The sequence below is a fragment of the Eriocheir sinensis genome, unplaced genomic scaffold, assembly GCF_024679095.1.
Source record: "Eriocheir sinensis breed Jianghai 21 unplaced genomic scaffold, ASM2467909v1 Scaffold441, whole genome shotgun sequence".
In the NCBI taxonomy this organism is placed as follows: Eukaryota; Metazoa; Arthropoda; class Malacostraca; order Decapoda; family Varunidae; genus Eriocheir; species Eriocheir sinensis.
In genome coordinates, this window is record NW_026111767.1 from 137,748 (window position 1) to 152,500 (window position 14,753).

Genomic DNA, 14,753 nt, shown 5'->3' on the forward strand with positions numbered 1-14,753 from the left:
GCAGGCTGGGGTTAGCCTGTGAGGCAGGCTGGGGTTAGCCTGTGAGGCAGGCTGGGGTTAGCCTGTGAGGCAGGCTGGGGTTATCCTGTGAGGCAGGCTGGGAGTCAACCTGTGAGGCAGGTAACACGTCCTCCCGTGAAGCAGGAGGGTCGTCTGAGAGGGCACAGTCTCAGTGGAGGGCCTCCACCATCGATAGTGGAGTCACTGCCACATTTGTTAAAACAAATTCCTGAAGGGCTACAAATTTCTTTTTCAAGATCATTGTGCTTGACTTTCCACTCAGTCACAGCCTTCTGTAGATGTAATCTTGAACGCAGAGGAGGCAAGTTTTACTCAGCTGGAAGAACTGAGCTGCACAACGTCAGGGCCAGACGTCACACTTACGGTTCGAAGGCAATGATAGAATTTTAATCGAGTTAACAGTTTGGGCAAATATTTCAAGCGCTGTCGCTGAAATACTCTTTAAATTGTGACCATAAATTGAATTGTATAAAATTGTGCATGGAAATTAGATACTGCTGTGTTAGATGCCCAACACTGGGAGTTCGCCCCACAGGGTCTTGAAAACGCCTCAAAGACCAATCGCTTGTCCTGAGCCTCGGTCACGAGAGAGACTTTCACAACCCGGCGCTTTTCAGCTATTGTCCTCGAAGTTTTGTCCCATAGCACGGGGCCGGCGTAGTCACACAGAGCAGAGCTGGCAAGGAGGAGAGGAACCAGCAATTGTTCCCACTTTCCGAAACGTCTAACCCAACTCTGCGACCCTTTCGAGGCCTGGCCAGTGGCACCTGTCACCAGGTGTTCTCCACCAACTCTAGAGAGTATCAGACGCCCTTCCTGAGAGACCAAAAGACTGAAATATTCCTTGAGTATAAGATAAACCCTCAGAAACTCCACCTAGAAGCCGGGAGGTACAACCTCAAATGGCCCACGGAAGATATCTCTTTCAGGAGAAAAAAAAACAAGAACCAGCTGTTATGAAGAATAGAGATGGGAGTACCGTCGATAGAGGGGAGGGACGGGGAGCTCACACCGACAACTGGTTCCCAGGGAGGCTTTTATTAGTGTAGAGGTCGCCACACTCCTCTACACCGCAGGCCTAAATAATTAGGCACGGTCCAGCTGACTAGGACCCTGGAACTCCAGCCATTGTCTCATAAAGAGATCCTCTGCCTGCAGTCCAATCCACCACTGCTGCTGCCCAGAGGCTTCACCGTGACCCTGGCACGGGAGACAGATCAGGTATTACACCTTGTCCAAGGGTGACCTGAGACTATGCAGGGCAGGGACGTCTAGTTCCCTGAGGTGAAAACAATTCACCCGCATACCCGGGAGAGGAGGGAGGGAGAGGAATGAGAAAGAGGGGAGGGAGTGGAAGGGGAAGGAGAGGAGAGAGATGAAGGAGAAAGAGGGGAGGGAGAGGAAGGAGAAAGAGGGGAGGGAGAGGAATGAGAAGGAGGGGAGGGAGAGGAAGGAGAAAGAGGGGAGGGAGAAGAAGGAAAAAGAATGGAGGGAGAGGAAGGAGAAAGAGGGGAGTGAAAGGAAGGAGAAGGAGGGGAATGAGAGGAAGGAGAAGGAGGGGAGGGAGAGGAAGGAGAATGAGGGGAGGGAGAGGAAGGAGAAGGAGTTTAGGGAGAGGAAGGAGAAAGAGGGGAGGGAGAGGAAGGAGAATTAGGGGAGGGAGAGTAAGGAGAAGGAGGGGAGGGAGAGGAAGGAGAAGGAGGGGAGCGAGAGGAAGGAGAAGGAGGGGAGGGAGTGGAAGGAAAAGGAGGTTAGGGAGAGGAAAGAGAAGGAAGGGAGAGAGAGGAAGGAGGAAGGGAGGGAGAGGAAGGAGAAGGAGAGGAAGGAGAGAAAGGAGAATTAGGGGAGGGAGAGGAAGGAGAAAGAGGTTAGGGATAGGAAGGAAAAGGAGGGGAGGGAGAGAAAGGAGAAGGAGGGGAAGGAGAGGAAGGAGAAGGAGGGGAGGGAGAGGAAGGAGAAGGAGGGCAGGGAGAGGAAAGAGAAGGAAGGGAGAGAGAGGAAGGAGAAGGAGAGGAGGGAGAGGAAAGAGAAGGAGGGGAGGGAGAGGATTTAGAAGGAAAGGAGGGAGAGGAAGGAGAGGGAGGGGAGGGAGAAGAAGGAGAAGGAGTGGATGGAGAGGAAGGAAAAAATAGGGGAGGGAGAGAAAGGAGAAGGAGGGGAGGGAGAGGTAGGAGAAGGAGGGGAGTGAGAGGAAGGAGAAAGAGGGGAGGGAGAGGAAGGAGAAGGAGAGGAGGGAGAGGAAGGAGAAAGAGGGGAGGGAGAGGAAGTAGAAGGAGTGGAGGGAGAGGATGGAGAAAGAGGGGAGGATAGGAGAAGGAGAGAGAGGAAGGAGAAGGAGGGGAGGGAGAGGAAGGAGAAAGAGGGGAGGGAGAGGAAGGAGAAGGAGGGGAGGGAGAGGAAGGAGAAAGAGGGGAGGGAGAGGAAGGAGAAGGAGGGGAGGGAGAGGAAGGAGAAGGAGGGGAGGGAGAGGAAGGAGAATGAGGGGAGGGAGAGGAAGGAGAAGGAGCGGAGGGAGAGGAAGGAGAAAGAGGGGAGGGAGAGGAAGGATAATGAGGGGAGGGAGAGAAAGGAGAAGGAGGGGAGGGAGAGGAAGGATAATGAGGGAGGGAGAGGAAAGAGAAGGAGGGAGGGGAGGAAGGAAAAGGAGGTTAGGGAGAGAAGGAGGGGAGGGAGAGGAAGGAGAAGGAGAGGAGGGAGAGAAAGGAGAAGGAGGAGAGGGAGCGGAAGGAGAAGGAGGTTAGTGATGGGAAGGAAAAGGAGGGGAGATAGAGAAAGGAGAAGGAGGGGAGGGAGAGGAAGGAGAAGGAGGGGAGGGAGAGGAAGGAGAAGGAGGGCAGGGAGAGGAAGGAGAAGGAAGGGAGAGAGAGGAAGGAGAAGGAGAGGAGGGAGAGGAAAGAAAAAGAGGGGAGGGAGAGGATGGAGAAGGAAAGGAGGGAGAGGAAGGAGAGGGAGGGAGGAAGAGAAGGAGGAGGGAGAGAAAGGAGAAGGAGGGGAGGGAGAGGAAGGAGAAGGAGGGGAGTGAGAGGAAGGAGAAGGTAAGGAGTGAGAGGAAGGAGAAGGAGGGGAAGGAGAAGAAGGAGAAAGAAGGGAGGAAGAGGACGGAGAAGGAGAGGCGTGAGAGGAAGGAGAAGGAGAGGATTGAGAGGAGGGAGAGGGAGGGGAGGGAGAGGAAGGAGAAGGAAGGGAATTAGAGGAAGGAGAAGGAGGGGAGGGAGAGGAAGGAGAAGGAGAGGAGGGAGAGGAAGGAGAAGGGGAGGGAGAGGAAAGAGAAAGAGGGGAGGGAGAGGAAGGAGAAGGAGGTTACGGATAGGAAGGAGAAGGAGGGGAGGGAGAGGAAGGAGAAGGAGGGGAGGGAGAGGAAGGAGGAGGGGATGGAGAGGAAGGAGAATGGGAGGGAGAGGAAGGAGAAGGAGGGGAGGGAGAGGATGGAGAAGGAGAGGAGGGAGAGGAAGGAGAGGGAGGGGAGGGAGAGGAAGGAGAAGGAGGGGAGGGAGAGGAAGGAAAAGGAGGGGAGGGAGAGGATAGAGAAGGAGGGGAGGGAGAGGAAGGAAAAGGATGGGAGGGAGAGGAAAGAGAAGGGGAGGGAGAGGAAGGAGAGGGAGGTAGAGGAAGGAGAAGGAGAGGAGGGAGAGGAAGGAGAAGGGGAGGGAGAAGAAGGAAAAGGAGGGGAGGGGGAGGAAGAAGAAGGAGGGGAGAGGGAGTAAGGAGAAAGAGGGGAGGGAGAGGAAGGACAAAGAGGGGAGGGAGAGGAAGGAGAAGGAGTGGAGGGAGAGGAAGGAGAATCAGTTGAGGGAGAGGAAGGAGAAGGAGGGGAGGGAGAGGAAGGAGAAGGAGGGGAGGGAGAGGAAGGAGAAGGAGGGGAGGTAGGAAGAAGGAGGGGAGGGAGAGGAAGGAGAATGAGGGGAGAGGAGGAGGAAGGAGGGGAGGAGGAAGAAGGAGAAGGAGGGGAGGGAGAGGAAGGAGAAGGAGGGAAGGGAGAGGAAGGAGAAGGAGGGGAGGGAGAGGAAGGAAAAGGAGGGGAGTGAGAGGAATGAGAAGGAGGGGAGGTAGAGGAAGGAGGAGGGGAGGGAGAGGAAGGAGAAGGAGGGGAGGGAGAGAAAGGAGAAGGGGGGAGGGAGAAGAAGGAGAAGGAGAAGAGGGAGAGGAAGGAGAAGGAGGGGAGAGAGAGGAAGGAGAAGGAGGGGAGGGAGAGGAAGGAGAAGGAGGGGAGGGAGAGGAAGGAGAAGGAGGGGAGGGAGAGGATGGAAAAGGAGGGAAGAGAGAGGAAGGAGAAGGAGGGGAGGGAGAGGAAGGAGTAGGAGGGGAGGGAGAGGAAGGAGAAGCAGGGGAGGGAGAGGAAGGAAAAGGAGGGGAGGGAGAGGAAGGAGAAGGAGGGGAGGGAGAGGAAGAAGAATGAGGGGAGGGAGAGTAAGGAGAAAGAGGGAAGGGAGAGGAAGGAGAAGGAGGGGAGATAGAGGAAGGAGAAGGAGGGAATGGCGAGGAAGGAGAAGGAGGGGAGGGATAGGAAGAAGAAGGAGGGAAGGGAGAGGAAGGAGAAGGAGGGGAGAGAGAGGAAGGGGAAGGGGGGAAGGGAGAAGAAGGAGAAGGAGGGGAGAGAGAGGAAGGAGAAGGAGGGGAGGGAGAGGAAGGAGAAGGAGGGGAAGAAGAGGAAGGAGACGGAGGGGAGGGAGAGGAAGGAGAAAGAGGGGAGTGAGAGGAAGGAGAAAGAGGGGAGGGAGAGGAAGAAGAAGGAGGGGAGGGAGAGGAAGGAGAAGGAGGGGAGGGAGAGGAAGGAGAATGAGGGGAGGGAGAGGAAGGAGAATGAGGGGAGTGAGAGGAAGGAGAAGGAGGGGAGGGAGAGGAAGGATATAGAGTGGAGGGAGAGGAAGGATAAAGAGGTTAGTAAGAGGAAGGAGAAGGAGGGGAGGGAGAGGAAGGAGAAAGAGGGGAGTGAGAGAAAGGAGAAAGAGGGGAGGGAGAGGAAGGAGAAGGAGGGGAGGGAGAGGAAGGCGAAGGAGGGGAGGGAGAGGAAGGAGAAAGAGGGGAGAGAGAGGAAGGAGAAAGAGGGGAGTGAGATGAAGGAGAAGGAGGGGAGAGAGAGGAAGGATAAGGAGAGGAGTGACAATAAGGAGAAGGAGGGGAGGGAGAGGAAAGAGAAAGAGGGGAGGGAGAGGAAGGAGAAAGAGGGGAGGGAGAAGAAGGAGAAGGAGGGGAGGGAGATTAAGGAGAAGGAGAGGAGTGAGAGGAAGGAGAATGAGGGGAGGGAGAGGAAGGAGAAGGAGGGAAGGGAGAGGAAGGAGAAAGAGGGGAGGGAGAGGAAGGAGAAGGAGGGGAGGGAGAGGAAGGAGAAGGAAGGGAGGGAGAGGAAGGAGAAAGAGGAGAGGGAGGGGAAGGAGAAGGATGGGAGGGAGAGGAAGGAGAAGGAGGGGAGGGAGAGGAAGGAGAAGGGGAGGGAGAGGAAGGAGAAAGAGGGGAGGGAGAGGAAGGAGAAAGAGGGGAGGGAGAGGAAGGAGAAAGAGGGGAGGGAGAGGAAGGAGAAAGAGGGGAGGGAGAAGAAGGAGAAGGAGGGGAGGGAGAGGAAGGAGAAGGAGGGGAGGGAGAGGAAAGAGAAAGAGGGGAGGGAGAAGAAGAAGGAGGGGAGGGAGAGGAAGGAGAAGGAGGGGAGGGAGAGGAAGGAGAAAGAGGGGAGGGAGAGGAAGGAGAATGATGGGAGGGAGAGGAAGGAGAATGAGGGGAAGGAGAGGAAGGAGAAGGAGGGGAGTGAGAGGAAGGAGAAAGAGGGGAGGGAGAGGAAGGAGAAGGAGGGAAGGGAGAGGAAGGAGAAGGAGGGGAAGGAGAGGAAGGAGAAAGAGGGGAGGGAGAGGAAGGAGAAGGAGGGGAGGGAGAGGAAGGAGAAGGAGAGGAGAGGAAGGAGAAAGAGGGGAGGGAGAGGAAGGAGAAAGAGGGGAGGGAGAGGAAGGAGAAAGAGGGGAGGGAGAGGAAGGAGAATGAGGGGAGGGAGAGGAAGGAGAAGGAGGGGAGGGAGAGGAAGGAGAAAGAGGGGAGGGAGAGGAAGGAGAAGGAGGGGAGGGAGAGGAAGGAGAAAGAGGGGAGGGAGAGGAAGGAGAAAGAGGGGAGGGAGAGGAAGGAGAATGAGGGGAGGGAGAGGAAGGAGAAGGATGGGAGGTAGAGGAAAGAGAAGGAGGGGAGGGAGAGGAAGGAGAAGGAGGGGAGGGAGAGGAAGGAGAATTAGGGGAGGGAGAGGAAGGAGAAGGAGGGGAGGGAGAGGAAGGAGAAAGAGGGGAGGGAGAGGAAGGAGAAGGAGGGAAGGGAGAGGAAGGAGAAGGAGAGGAGAGAGGAAGGAGGGGAGGGAGAGGAAGGAGAAAGAGGGGAGGGAGAGGAAGGAGAAAGAGGGGATTGAAGGGAAGGAGAACGATGGGAGGGAGAGGAAGGAGAATGAGTGGAGGGAGAGGAAGGAGGAGGGGAGGGAGAGGAAGGAGAAGGAGGGGAAGGAGAGGAAGGAGAAGGAGGGGAGGGAGAGGAGGGAGAATGAGGGGAGGGAGAGGAAGGAGAAGGAGGGGAGTGAGAGGAAGGAGAAAGAGGGGAGGGAGAGGAAGGAGAAGGAGGGGAGGGAGAGGAAGGAGAAAGAGGGGAGGGAGAGGAAGGAGAAGGATTGGAGGGAGAGGAAGCAGAAAGAAAGGAGGGATGGGAAGTAGAATTAGGGGAGGGAGAGGAAGGAGAAGGAGAGAAGGAAGAGGAAGGAGAAGGAGAGGAGTGAGAGGAAGGAGAAAGAGGGGAGGGAGAGGAAGGAGAAGGAGGGGAGGGAGAGGAAGGAGAAGGAAAGAAGGAAGAGGACGGAGAAGGAGAGGAGTGATAGGAAGGAGAAAGAGGGGAGGGAGAGGAAGGAGAAGTTGGGGCGGGAGAGGTTGGTGACAGGGGGTCGGGAGTGGTAGGAGAAGGAGTGGAGGGAGAGTAAGGAGAAAGAGGGGAGTGAGAGGAAGGAGGAGTGGAGGGAGAGGAAGGAGAAAAAGAGGAGTAAGAGGAAGGAGAAAGAGGGGAGGGAGAGGAAGGAGAAGGAGGGGAGGGAGAGAAAGGAGAAGGAGAGGAGGGAGAGGAAGGAGAAAGAGGGGAGGGAGAGGAAGGAGAAGGAGGGGAGGGAGAGGAAGGAGAATGAGGGGAGGGAGAGGAAGGAGAAAGATGGGAGGGAGAGGAAGGAGAAAGAGGGGAGGGAGAGGAAGGAGAAAGAGGGGAGGGAGAGGATGGAGAAAGAGGGGAGGGAGAGGAAGGAGAAAGAGGGGAGGGAGAGGAAGGAGAATGAGAGGAGTGAGAGGAAGTAGAAAGAGGGGAGGGAGAGGAAGGAGAAAGAGGGGAGGGAGAGGAAGGAGAAGGAGGGGAGGGAGAGGAAGGAGAAGGAGGGGAGTGAGAGGAAGTAGAAAGAGGGGAGGGAGAGGAAGGAGAAAGAGGGGAGGGAGAGGAAGGAGAAGGAGGGGAGGGAGAGGAAGGAGAAGGAGTGGAGGGAGAGGAAGGATAGAGAAAGGAGGGAGAGGAAGTATATCTAGAGGAGTGAGGGGACGGAGGATTGGAGGAAAGGAAGACGAAAAAATCATCACCTCAACCACTATACAATAAACACCACCACCATCACCCCTTCTCGCAAAACACACGTACTACAACATACGACATGGTAATATCCAGTAACAAAGCCACACATAACGCAATAATAAACCCTCTGCCACTTACCACTTCAGACCATCTTTACATAATCATTACGTTAACAAGCAAAGCCATCACTAACTCAATCCCTCCAACATTTGGTATGAGAAAAGCAAATTGGGAAAAACTAAAAGAGGAAGTGGAATAAGGAAAAGAAACGAAAGAAATAGAAGATGATATTATCAAGGAAACAATAGATAACAAAATGGAACGATGGCATAAAGTAATAGAAAAAGGAATGGCCAACAATATACCAATGAAAAGAAAAATCATATCGCAAAAACAAATATCAAGTCCAAGTTTAAGACACCTCCATCACCAGTTCCAACAATTGCATCTACAAGAAGAAGTACAAGGTTGGAATATAGTACAATATAATCGATACAAAACACTAACAACAGAAAAACAGAAAGCAAAAATATCAGAGACAAAAACTACACCCAGTCACTAACAAAATTAACAAAAAGTTATCACGATCCTCAAAAATTTTGGAACCAGGTCAATAAAATTGAAGCAAAGAAAACACCAGTAAAACAACATCTCATCAAAAACAACCGTAAACTAACAGAAGACGAAGAGAAAGAAGAAATGTTCCGGAAAATCTGGGAAAACATATTCAAAACTACTCCCGAGGAAAACGCTCAACATGACACAGAACAACAAAGAGAAGTCGAAGAATACCTACAAATAAATGAAGCAACACGCAGCACACATAATATACCAGATATAGGCAGACCCCAAGGCACACAGCACACAGACACGCTTATCTCAGAAACACAAATACAAAGCCCAGTAAAATACCTCCAAATGATACTCCAGGAGAAACTAAAATCAACAAATCAATACTGAAAAATCTACCAGAAAACGCACTAATAAAGCTCTAATGGCTATTCAACCACACCCTCTCTATGGGATATTTCTTAAGAAATTCAAAACTGCAGTCGTCAAACCAATACCCAAACCTAACACAGACCACACCAGCCCAATAAACCACAGACCAATTTCTTTATTAGAAGTCACTGGCTAAATCATGGAAAAAATCATGAACACGAGACTCAGACAATTTTTTGAAGAAAATAATATATTAAATAAAACTGAGCATGGCTTCAGAAACAAACGAGGACCAGATATAGCACTCACCACTGTACACGAGACACTAGCACATCACACAGCACAGAAAAAACAATGTTACATAATGCTAAGAGATGTTTCAAAAGCTTTCGACAAAGCTTGGCACGATGGCCTGCAATATAAAATAGCCCATTTAAATCTCCAAGATACCACCACCAAATTCTTAAACAACTTCATCATACACAGACGCGCAAAGATAGAAATCGGGAATTACACGGGTCCCCCCCTCAAACTAACAGCGGGAGTTCCACAAGGGAGCGCAATTTCGCCAACATTATACACCATCTACACAAACGACTTACCACACCAGCGATTGATTGCATTAACCCTATCCGATCCGACGTTTTCAAATTTTCGCGCCTGTAACACCAAGCATCGTAGTCATTTATCTGAACAACGATAACGCTCATGAACACTAAGTACTGGTACCGAATCAACAGGGTAGAACAATAAAGAATAAAAAGTGAAAGGAAGTTAGTGGGAAAAATATAATAAAGGGTATACAAAAAAAAAACGAAAGTAACTCTCTTTCCCTCCCTCCCTCCCTCCCTCCCTTCCTCCCTCCTTCCCTCCCTCCTTCTGTCGCTTGTCACAGGCTTGGGGGAAGAATGGAGACATCTCCACTCGCAAAACAAATATCGTACACACGCATGATCAATGTACCTCGTTGTTAATTTAATTCATCTTCTTCGCTATCTTGTGGAACAATTTTTACTACGACTCAGACTTGTTCCTTCCTGATGGCATTCACTTAAACCCTGTTGGAGCAGCCTGTTTCGAGGCTGCTCTGTGACCAAGTGGTCTTCGAAAGCCAAAAACGCGGAGGCGAGAACACCAGCAGCTCCACCGTAAGGGTGCACTCAACCCGAAAACCTCCCGACTCGAATCACATTAAAGCTTGCTATGTAAACGCTCGTAGCCTACGTAACAAATTTGAAGACTTAGAAGTCCTCGCAGCTACAAATCATTATCACATCATCGGAGTCACAGAATATTGGATAGACACTTCAAATAGAGATTTCATTGCGGAATATAGATTACCGGGTTATACCATTTGTAGTCATGAAAGAGAGAACAGACAGGGTGGAGGCGTTATCTTTATATCCACAACTCTCTCCATCCAGTATCCGTGAAACAGATATTATAACCAATGTAGACACGGTCTTCATTGAAATTAAAAATAAATCTCGTAAAATAGTAATTGGACTTATCTACAGACCGCCAAGGCAGACTCTTGATATCGACCACGCATTAAGTGAATTATTATTAGAAACAAGTAGCAGTTGCGAGGCAGTAATTGTTGGGGACTTTAACTTGCCAGTGAAAAGATGGGGTGAACCGTTGAACTGTCATACAGGGCTCGACCTGTACAAATTTACTACAATGTGATTTACATAAACACGTTCAAGAACAGACTCGGGAAAATAATATACTTGACCTTATCTTTTCAACGACAGCTGATCTAGTTAACGAAGTAAATGTTGGTCCAGTTTTTAGTTCTAGCGATCACCGAACAATCACATTCAGCATAAATATAAAAGAAAGTAAAGTAACTCCTAGTAAAGAAAAGGTGCCTGATTATCAGAGAGCGAATTTCGTAAGACTCCGATCAATTCTAAATAATTCTGACTGGACTGAAATGACGGCGGAAACAGATATTGATAAATCTTGGGGGGCCTTCACCACAATATTGAACAATGCCATAAGCATATGCGTACCCTATCGTAACAGACGTTCAGCTTCTAAGAAGAAACCCAAATGGTGGAATAACGAAATTCAAAATAGCCTATCTCTTAACCTGGTAGCAGCTACGCGCCACAGTTGTGGCCTTAGCCTAACCAGCGAGGAGCCACACCTGTGGCATGTCATAAACCGCCCAGTGGGAAGAGTTAATTGGGTGGTGACACCTGGCTACCGGGGAGGATGACCTGGCCCGAAGCCCAGGACCCTGCAGGTCAGTATATGAGAAAACACCTTTGAGAGCAGACCAGTCATCAGTGTCTTCACAATCCGAGTCTTTTGAAGTCAGCTCAAGAAGAGGATGAAACGAGATTGCTATGGTGAGTACAATGATACATACGTGTGTGTGTGTGTGTGTATATATATATATATATATATATATATATATATATATATATATATATATATATATATATATATATATATATATATATATATATATATATATATATATTATCTCTCTCTCTTGTGTGTGTGTGTGTGTGTGGTGGAGGTGGTGGTGGGATTGTGTGTGGAGTGGTAGTTGTAATGGTAGTAGTAGTAGTATATGTTATCGTGTTTTTCTTTGTGTGTGTGGGAAATATTCAGTTGCTATTTTAGGAGAGTGTCATGGAGAATTATTTCAGTCTTGTATCAGCAATTGCTTGTTCCTTAACAAGAAACTGGTGTGCTATGAACAGTGAACAAGCGATTTTCAACACAACTATCCTATGTGTGTGTGTGTGTGTGTGTGTGTGTGTGTGTGTGTGTGTGTGTGTGTGTGTACCCATCACAAATAAAATTTACATTAGCTATTTAGAGAGAGAAAAAAACAGGACTGAAAAAGCATGCCTGTGGGACCTCAGTTTCCACCTGGTGATTCATAAGGGGAGCGGGCAGTGAGCTAGTGGGATCTATGGACAGTCATTCCTCTGGTGCTGTGTTACATTTAAAACTTTTTCCTTGTTTGTGGTTCCACCCTGCCCGCCCACCTCCTGCCTGGCTCATCATGCTTCCTCCTCTCCCATCCTGCCTCCCTTAGTCCATTCTTCCTCATCACGTAGCCATCATAATCCACGAAACACTATAAAAATACTACAGACATCTCAATTTCTCATGTGATCGTGTCAACTGCCTTGCTGAGAGAGAGAGAGAGAGAGAGAGAGAGAGAGAGACAGAGAGTGTCGTGGGAAGTGTTTCAGTCTTGTATCAGCAGTACTTGTTCCTTAACAAGGAAACTGGTGTGCTATGAACAGTGAACAAGCAGTTCAACACCAACTATCCTATGTGTGTGTGTGTGTGTGTGTGTGTGTGTGTGTGTGTGTGTGTGTGTGTGTGTGTACCCATCTAAAATTATGAGAGAGAGAGAGAGAAAAGGAAAAGGAGAGGAGAGGAGAGGTGTGGTGGTGGTGAGGTGGTGGTGGTGGTGGGAGTTCGTTTGGTGTGTGTGTGTGTGAGTGAGGTGAGTGGTGGTGGTGGTGTGTGGTGGTGGTGGTGGCAGTGGTGGTGGTGGTGGTGGTGGGGGGGGGGGTGGTGGTGGCGGTGGTGGTAGAAGGTGATGGTGGTGGTGGTGGTGAGTAGTAGAGTGGTGGTGGTGAGGTGGTGGTTGTACTGGTAGTGGTGGTGGTGAGTAGCCAGTATTATGATTCTTTTCAGCACTGTTGTGTGCAGTGTGTGTGTATGTGTGTGTGTGTGTGTGTGTGTGTGTGTGTGTGCAGTATTGACTGTGTGTTATCACTGGTACATAGTAGTAGTAGTAGTAGTAGTGTGTGGTATTTGTGTGTATTTCGATTATTTTCTTATTCATATTTTGTGTGTGTGTGTGTGTGTGTGTGTGTGTGTGTGTGTGTGTGTGTGTGTGTATATTCTTATCATTCTTCTTGTGTGTGTGTGTGTGTGTGTGTGTGTGTGTGTGTGTGTGTGTGTGTGTAGTAGTATAGGAGCTGGTCAGGTCTAAATCAGGGAGGCCCACAACATAATTCCCAGTCTCTCACCATACTTCACTCCTCTCATACTCCTCCTCCTTTCCTCCATGAGCCAACAGAGCGCCAATATCAAAAGAAAGCGTTGACAATGGATGTTCTCATTTTTTACCCCTTCGAAACAACAATCTGTGGCTTATGAAAGACTAAATAGTAAATACTGCTTCTATCTATGAATAATATTTGTCAGAATAGCCTAAGAATAATAATAAATCATAATCCACGTAACACACTAAAAATATTATACGAACATCTCAATTTCGCCTTGTGGTGTGTCAGCGCGAGAGAGAAGAAGAGAGAGAGAGAGAGAGAGAGACAAAAAAAAAATATGACCGGGACCATGAGGGAGGTAGATAACAGATGTGTGGGCGCAGTGGGTGGAAAGCCAGCCAAGATTTTTTTTTTATTACTCTTTACTTTTTTATTAGGCATTATTTGTTTAGGTTTTAGTAGTGGGAGTAGGTGAGGTTGGTTTGTTGATGAGGATGGTGTAGGTGGGGGAGTAGGGTTGTTGGTGGTGATGGGTTTGGTGGTGAGGTAGTGTTGGCCGCACAAAGAGTCAAGTTCCTGCTTTACAATACATAGTAGCCCTTCAGGCCTACCTTCGTCTTCCGTCATTCATTTTGTCATTGCCTCTGGCCTCTTTCAGCCACAGCATGTGGTGAGGCTCCTTCAACCTAAACCACCAGTCCCATATCTGTAAATTGAGGAGATCTACGTTACAATTTCTGTGCAAAAATAGCAAATGATATTCCTGAGAATTGCTTGCAGATGAGCTCAACAGTCCAACCTTACCAGCAAAGGCAATCAGTCAGGAAACTGATGCACTTGATGTGAAGCTGTGAACAATCACTTGTTATGAAATGCAATATAAAAAGCCAGAGTAGGAGAACCAGGAGGAGGAGAATGTGTGTGTGTGTGTGTGTGTGTGTGTGTGTGTGTGTGTGTGTGTTCAGTAATGGACATCTTCAGTTTCTTCCTCCTCCCTCTCAGATAGATAGATAGATAGATGTACATTTATATAGTGGCATTTCTTCTTAGATGGAATACATGGGAGTAAACATATTTATAAAATTATAAATAATTTTGTACGTCTGTCATGAAGCGTCGTAACAAATGTTCTTCCTCTCTTAGGTAATGCATGGTCAATGGATCTTCCTCTGGAACTGTGCCTAGAGCACAGCCAAGGCCCCAGTGGTATGTGTTTTGTGGTGCTACTGATGTAAAGTATGTAATTGATGAACGAGTCAATGTTTATTAGTGTCATGGGCCACACATGTCATACGGAGAGAGAGAGAGAGAGAGAGAGAGAGAGAATGTGTACATAATGATATCATATTATAGTACATGTGTGATTGCCTTCCTCCTCATCATACTATTTTTGTCCGCCTATTATTTTCTCTCTTGTCTTCACTTTACATTCATATTGAGAGCATTTCTTCCCATGGGTGAAATGCATGGGAGTAAGCTAAAGTTTATAAAATTATAAGTGATTTCTTTTACGTATATCATGAAGCGTCGTAACATTATGCTCATCCTCTTCAGAGTAATGTCATAATGGATCTCCCTCTGAAATATGCCTAGCTACAACCCAAGGTCCCAAAGGTATGGTATTTTTTTGTGTGTGGTGTACTGATGTAAACTATAGATGTATTGATCGATATTGGTTTATCTACTTCATGAATCTCTATGACACCAATTCCTCCTTTCTCCAGGTACTGCCACTGCAAGCAGTCATACTAGATCCTTCAGGTACTGGTACACCTCGCCGACGTCCTGTGCAACCCGACAAGTACATGAGACTGCTGTTTTTCTACGGATGGTAATGACAACAACATCTCGACTCTGAACTGTTCTGGACAGTGACAGTGACAGTATTGACAGTGACAGTGACAGTGACTTTGACAGTGACAGTGAAAGTGACAGGGACAATGAACTGCGTGAAGGTGAGGATGACCACCGGAACAGAGAAGTGCCGTTGCCTGAGACTGAACTTCTCATTTAACAGTCAGAAGGTCAGACTTCGTACCTGACCTGCACGAGTTTGCTCCTGACAGGGTAGCGTGACGAGAGACTGGCCTTGCAACGACCAGTCAAATGAAATTGACTTGCCTACTTGGATGATGAGTTGATGTCATTTGGTGCCCATCCTTACCAACGACCATTTCGTTTGGTGTGTGAGAGATGAATGGTCTTCCACCACTTCAGGGCACGGAAATGGGAATACAA

At 49.0% G+C, this 14,753-nt stretch overlaps 1 protein-coding gene across 1 annotated transcript in view; it reads right to left on the bottom strand.

The window, feature by feature from the left end:
- Positions 1-333: 333 nt before the first annotated feature.
- Positions 334-14,753, bottom strand: part of LOC126992323 (uncharacterized) — a 29,521-nt gene continuing 15,101 nt past the window's right edge. The window contains exons 2-4 of the mRNA XM_050850996.1: positions 6,511-6,625; positions 5,908-6,299; positions 334-379 (exon numbers count right to left, since the gene is read on the bottom strand). Of these exons, the coding sequence (XP_050706953.1) occupies positions 334-379; positions 5,908-6,299; positions 6,511-6,625 (553 nt within the window). The remainder of the gene's footprint in view (positions 380-5,907; positions 6,300-6,510; positions 6,626-14,753) is intronic.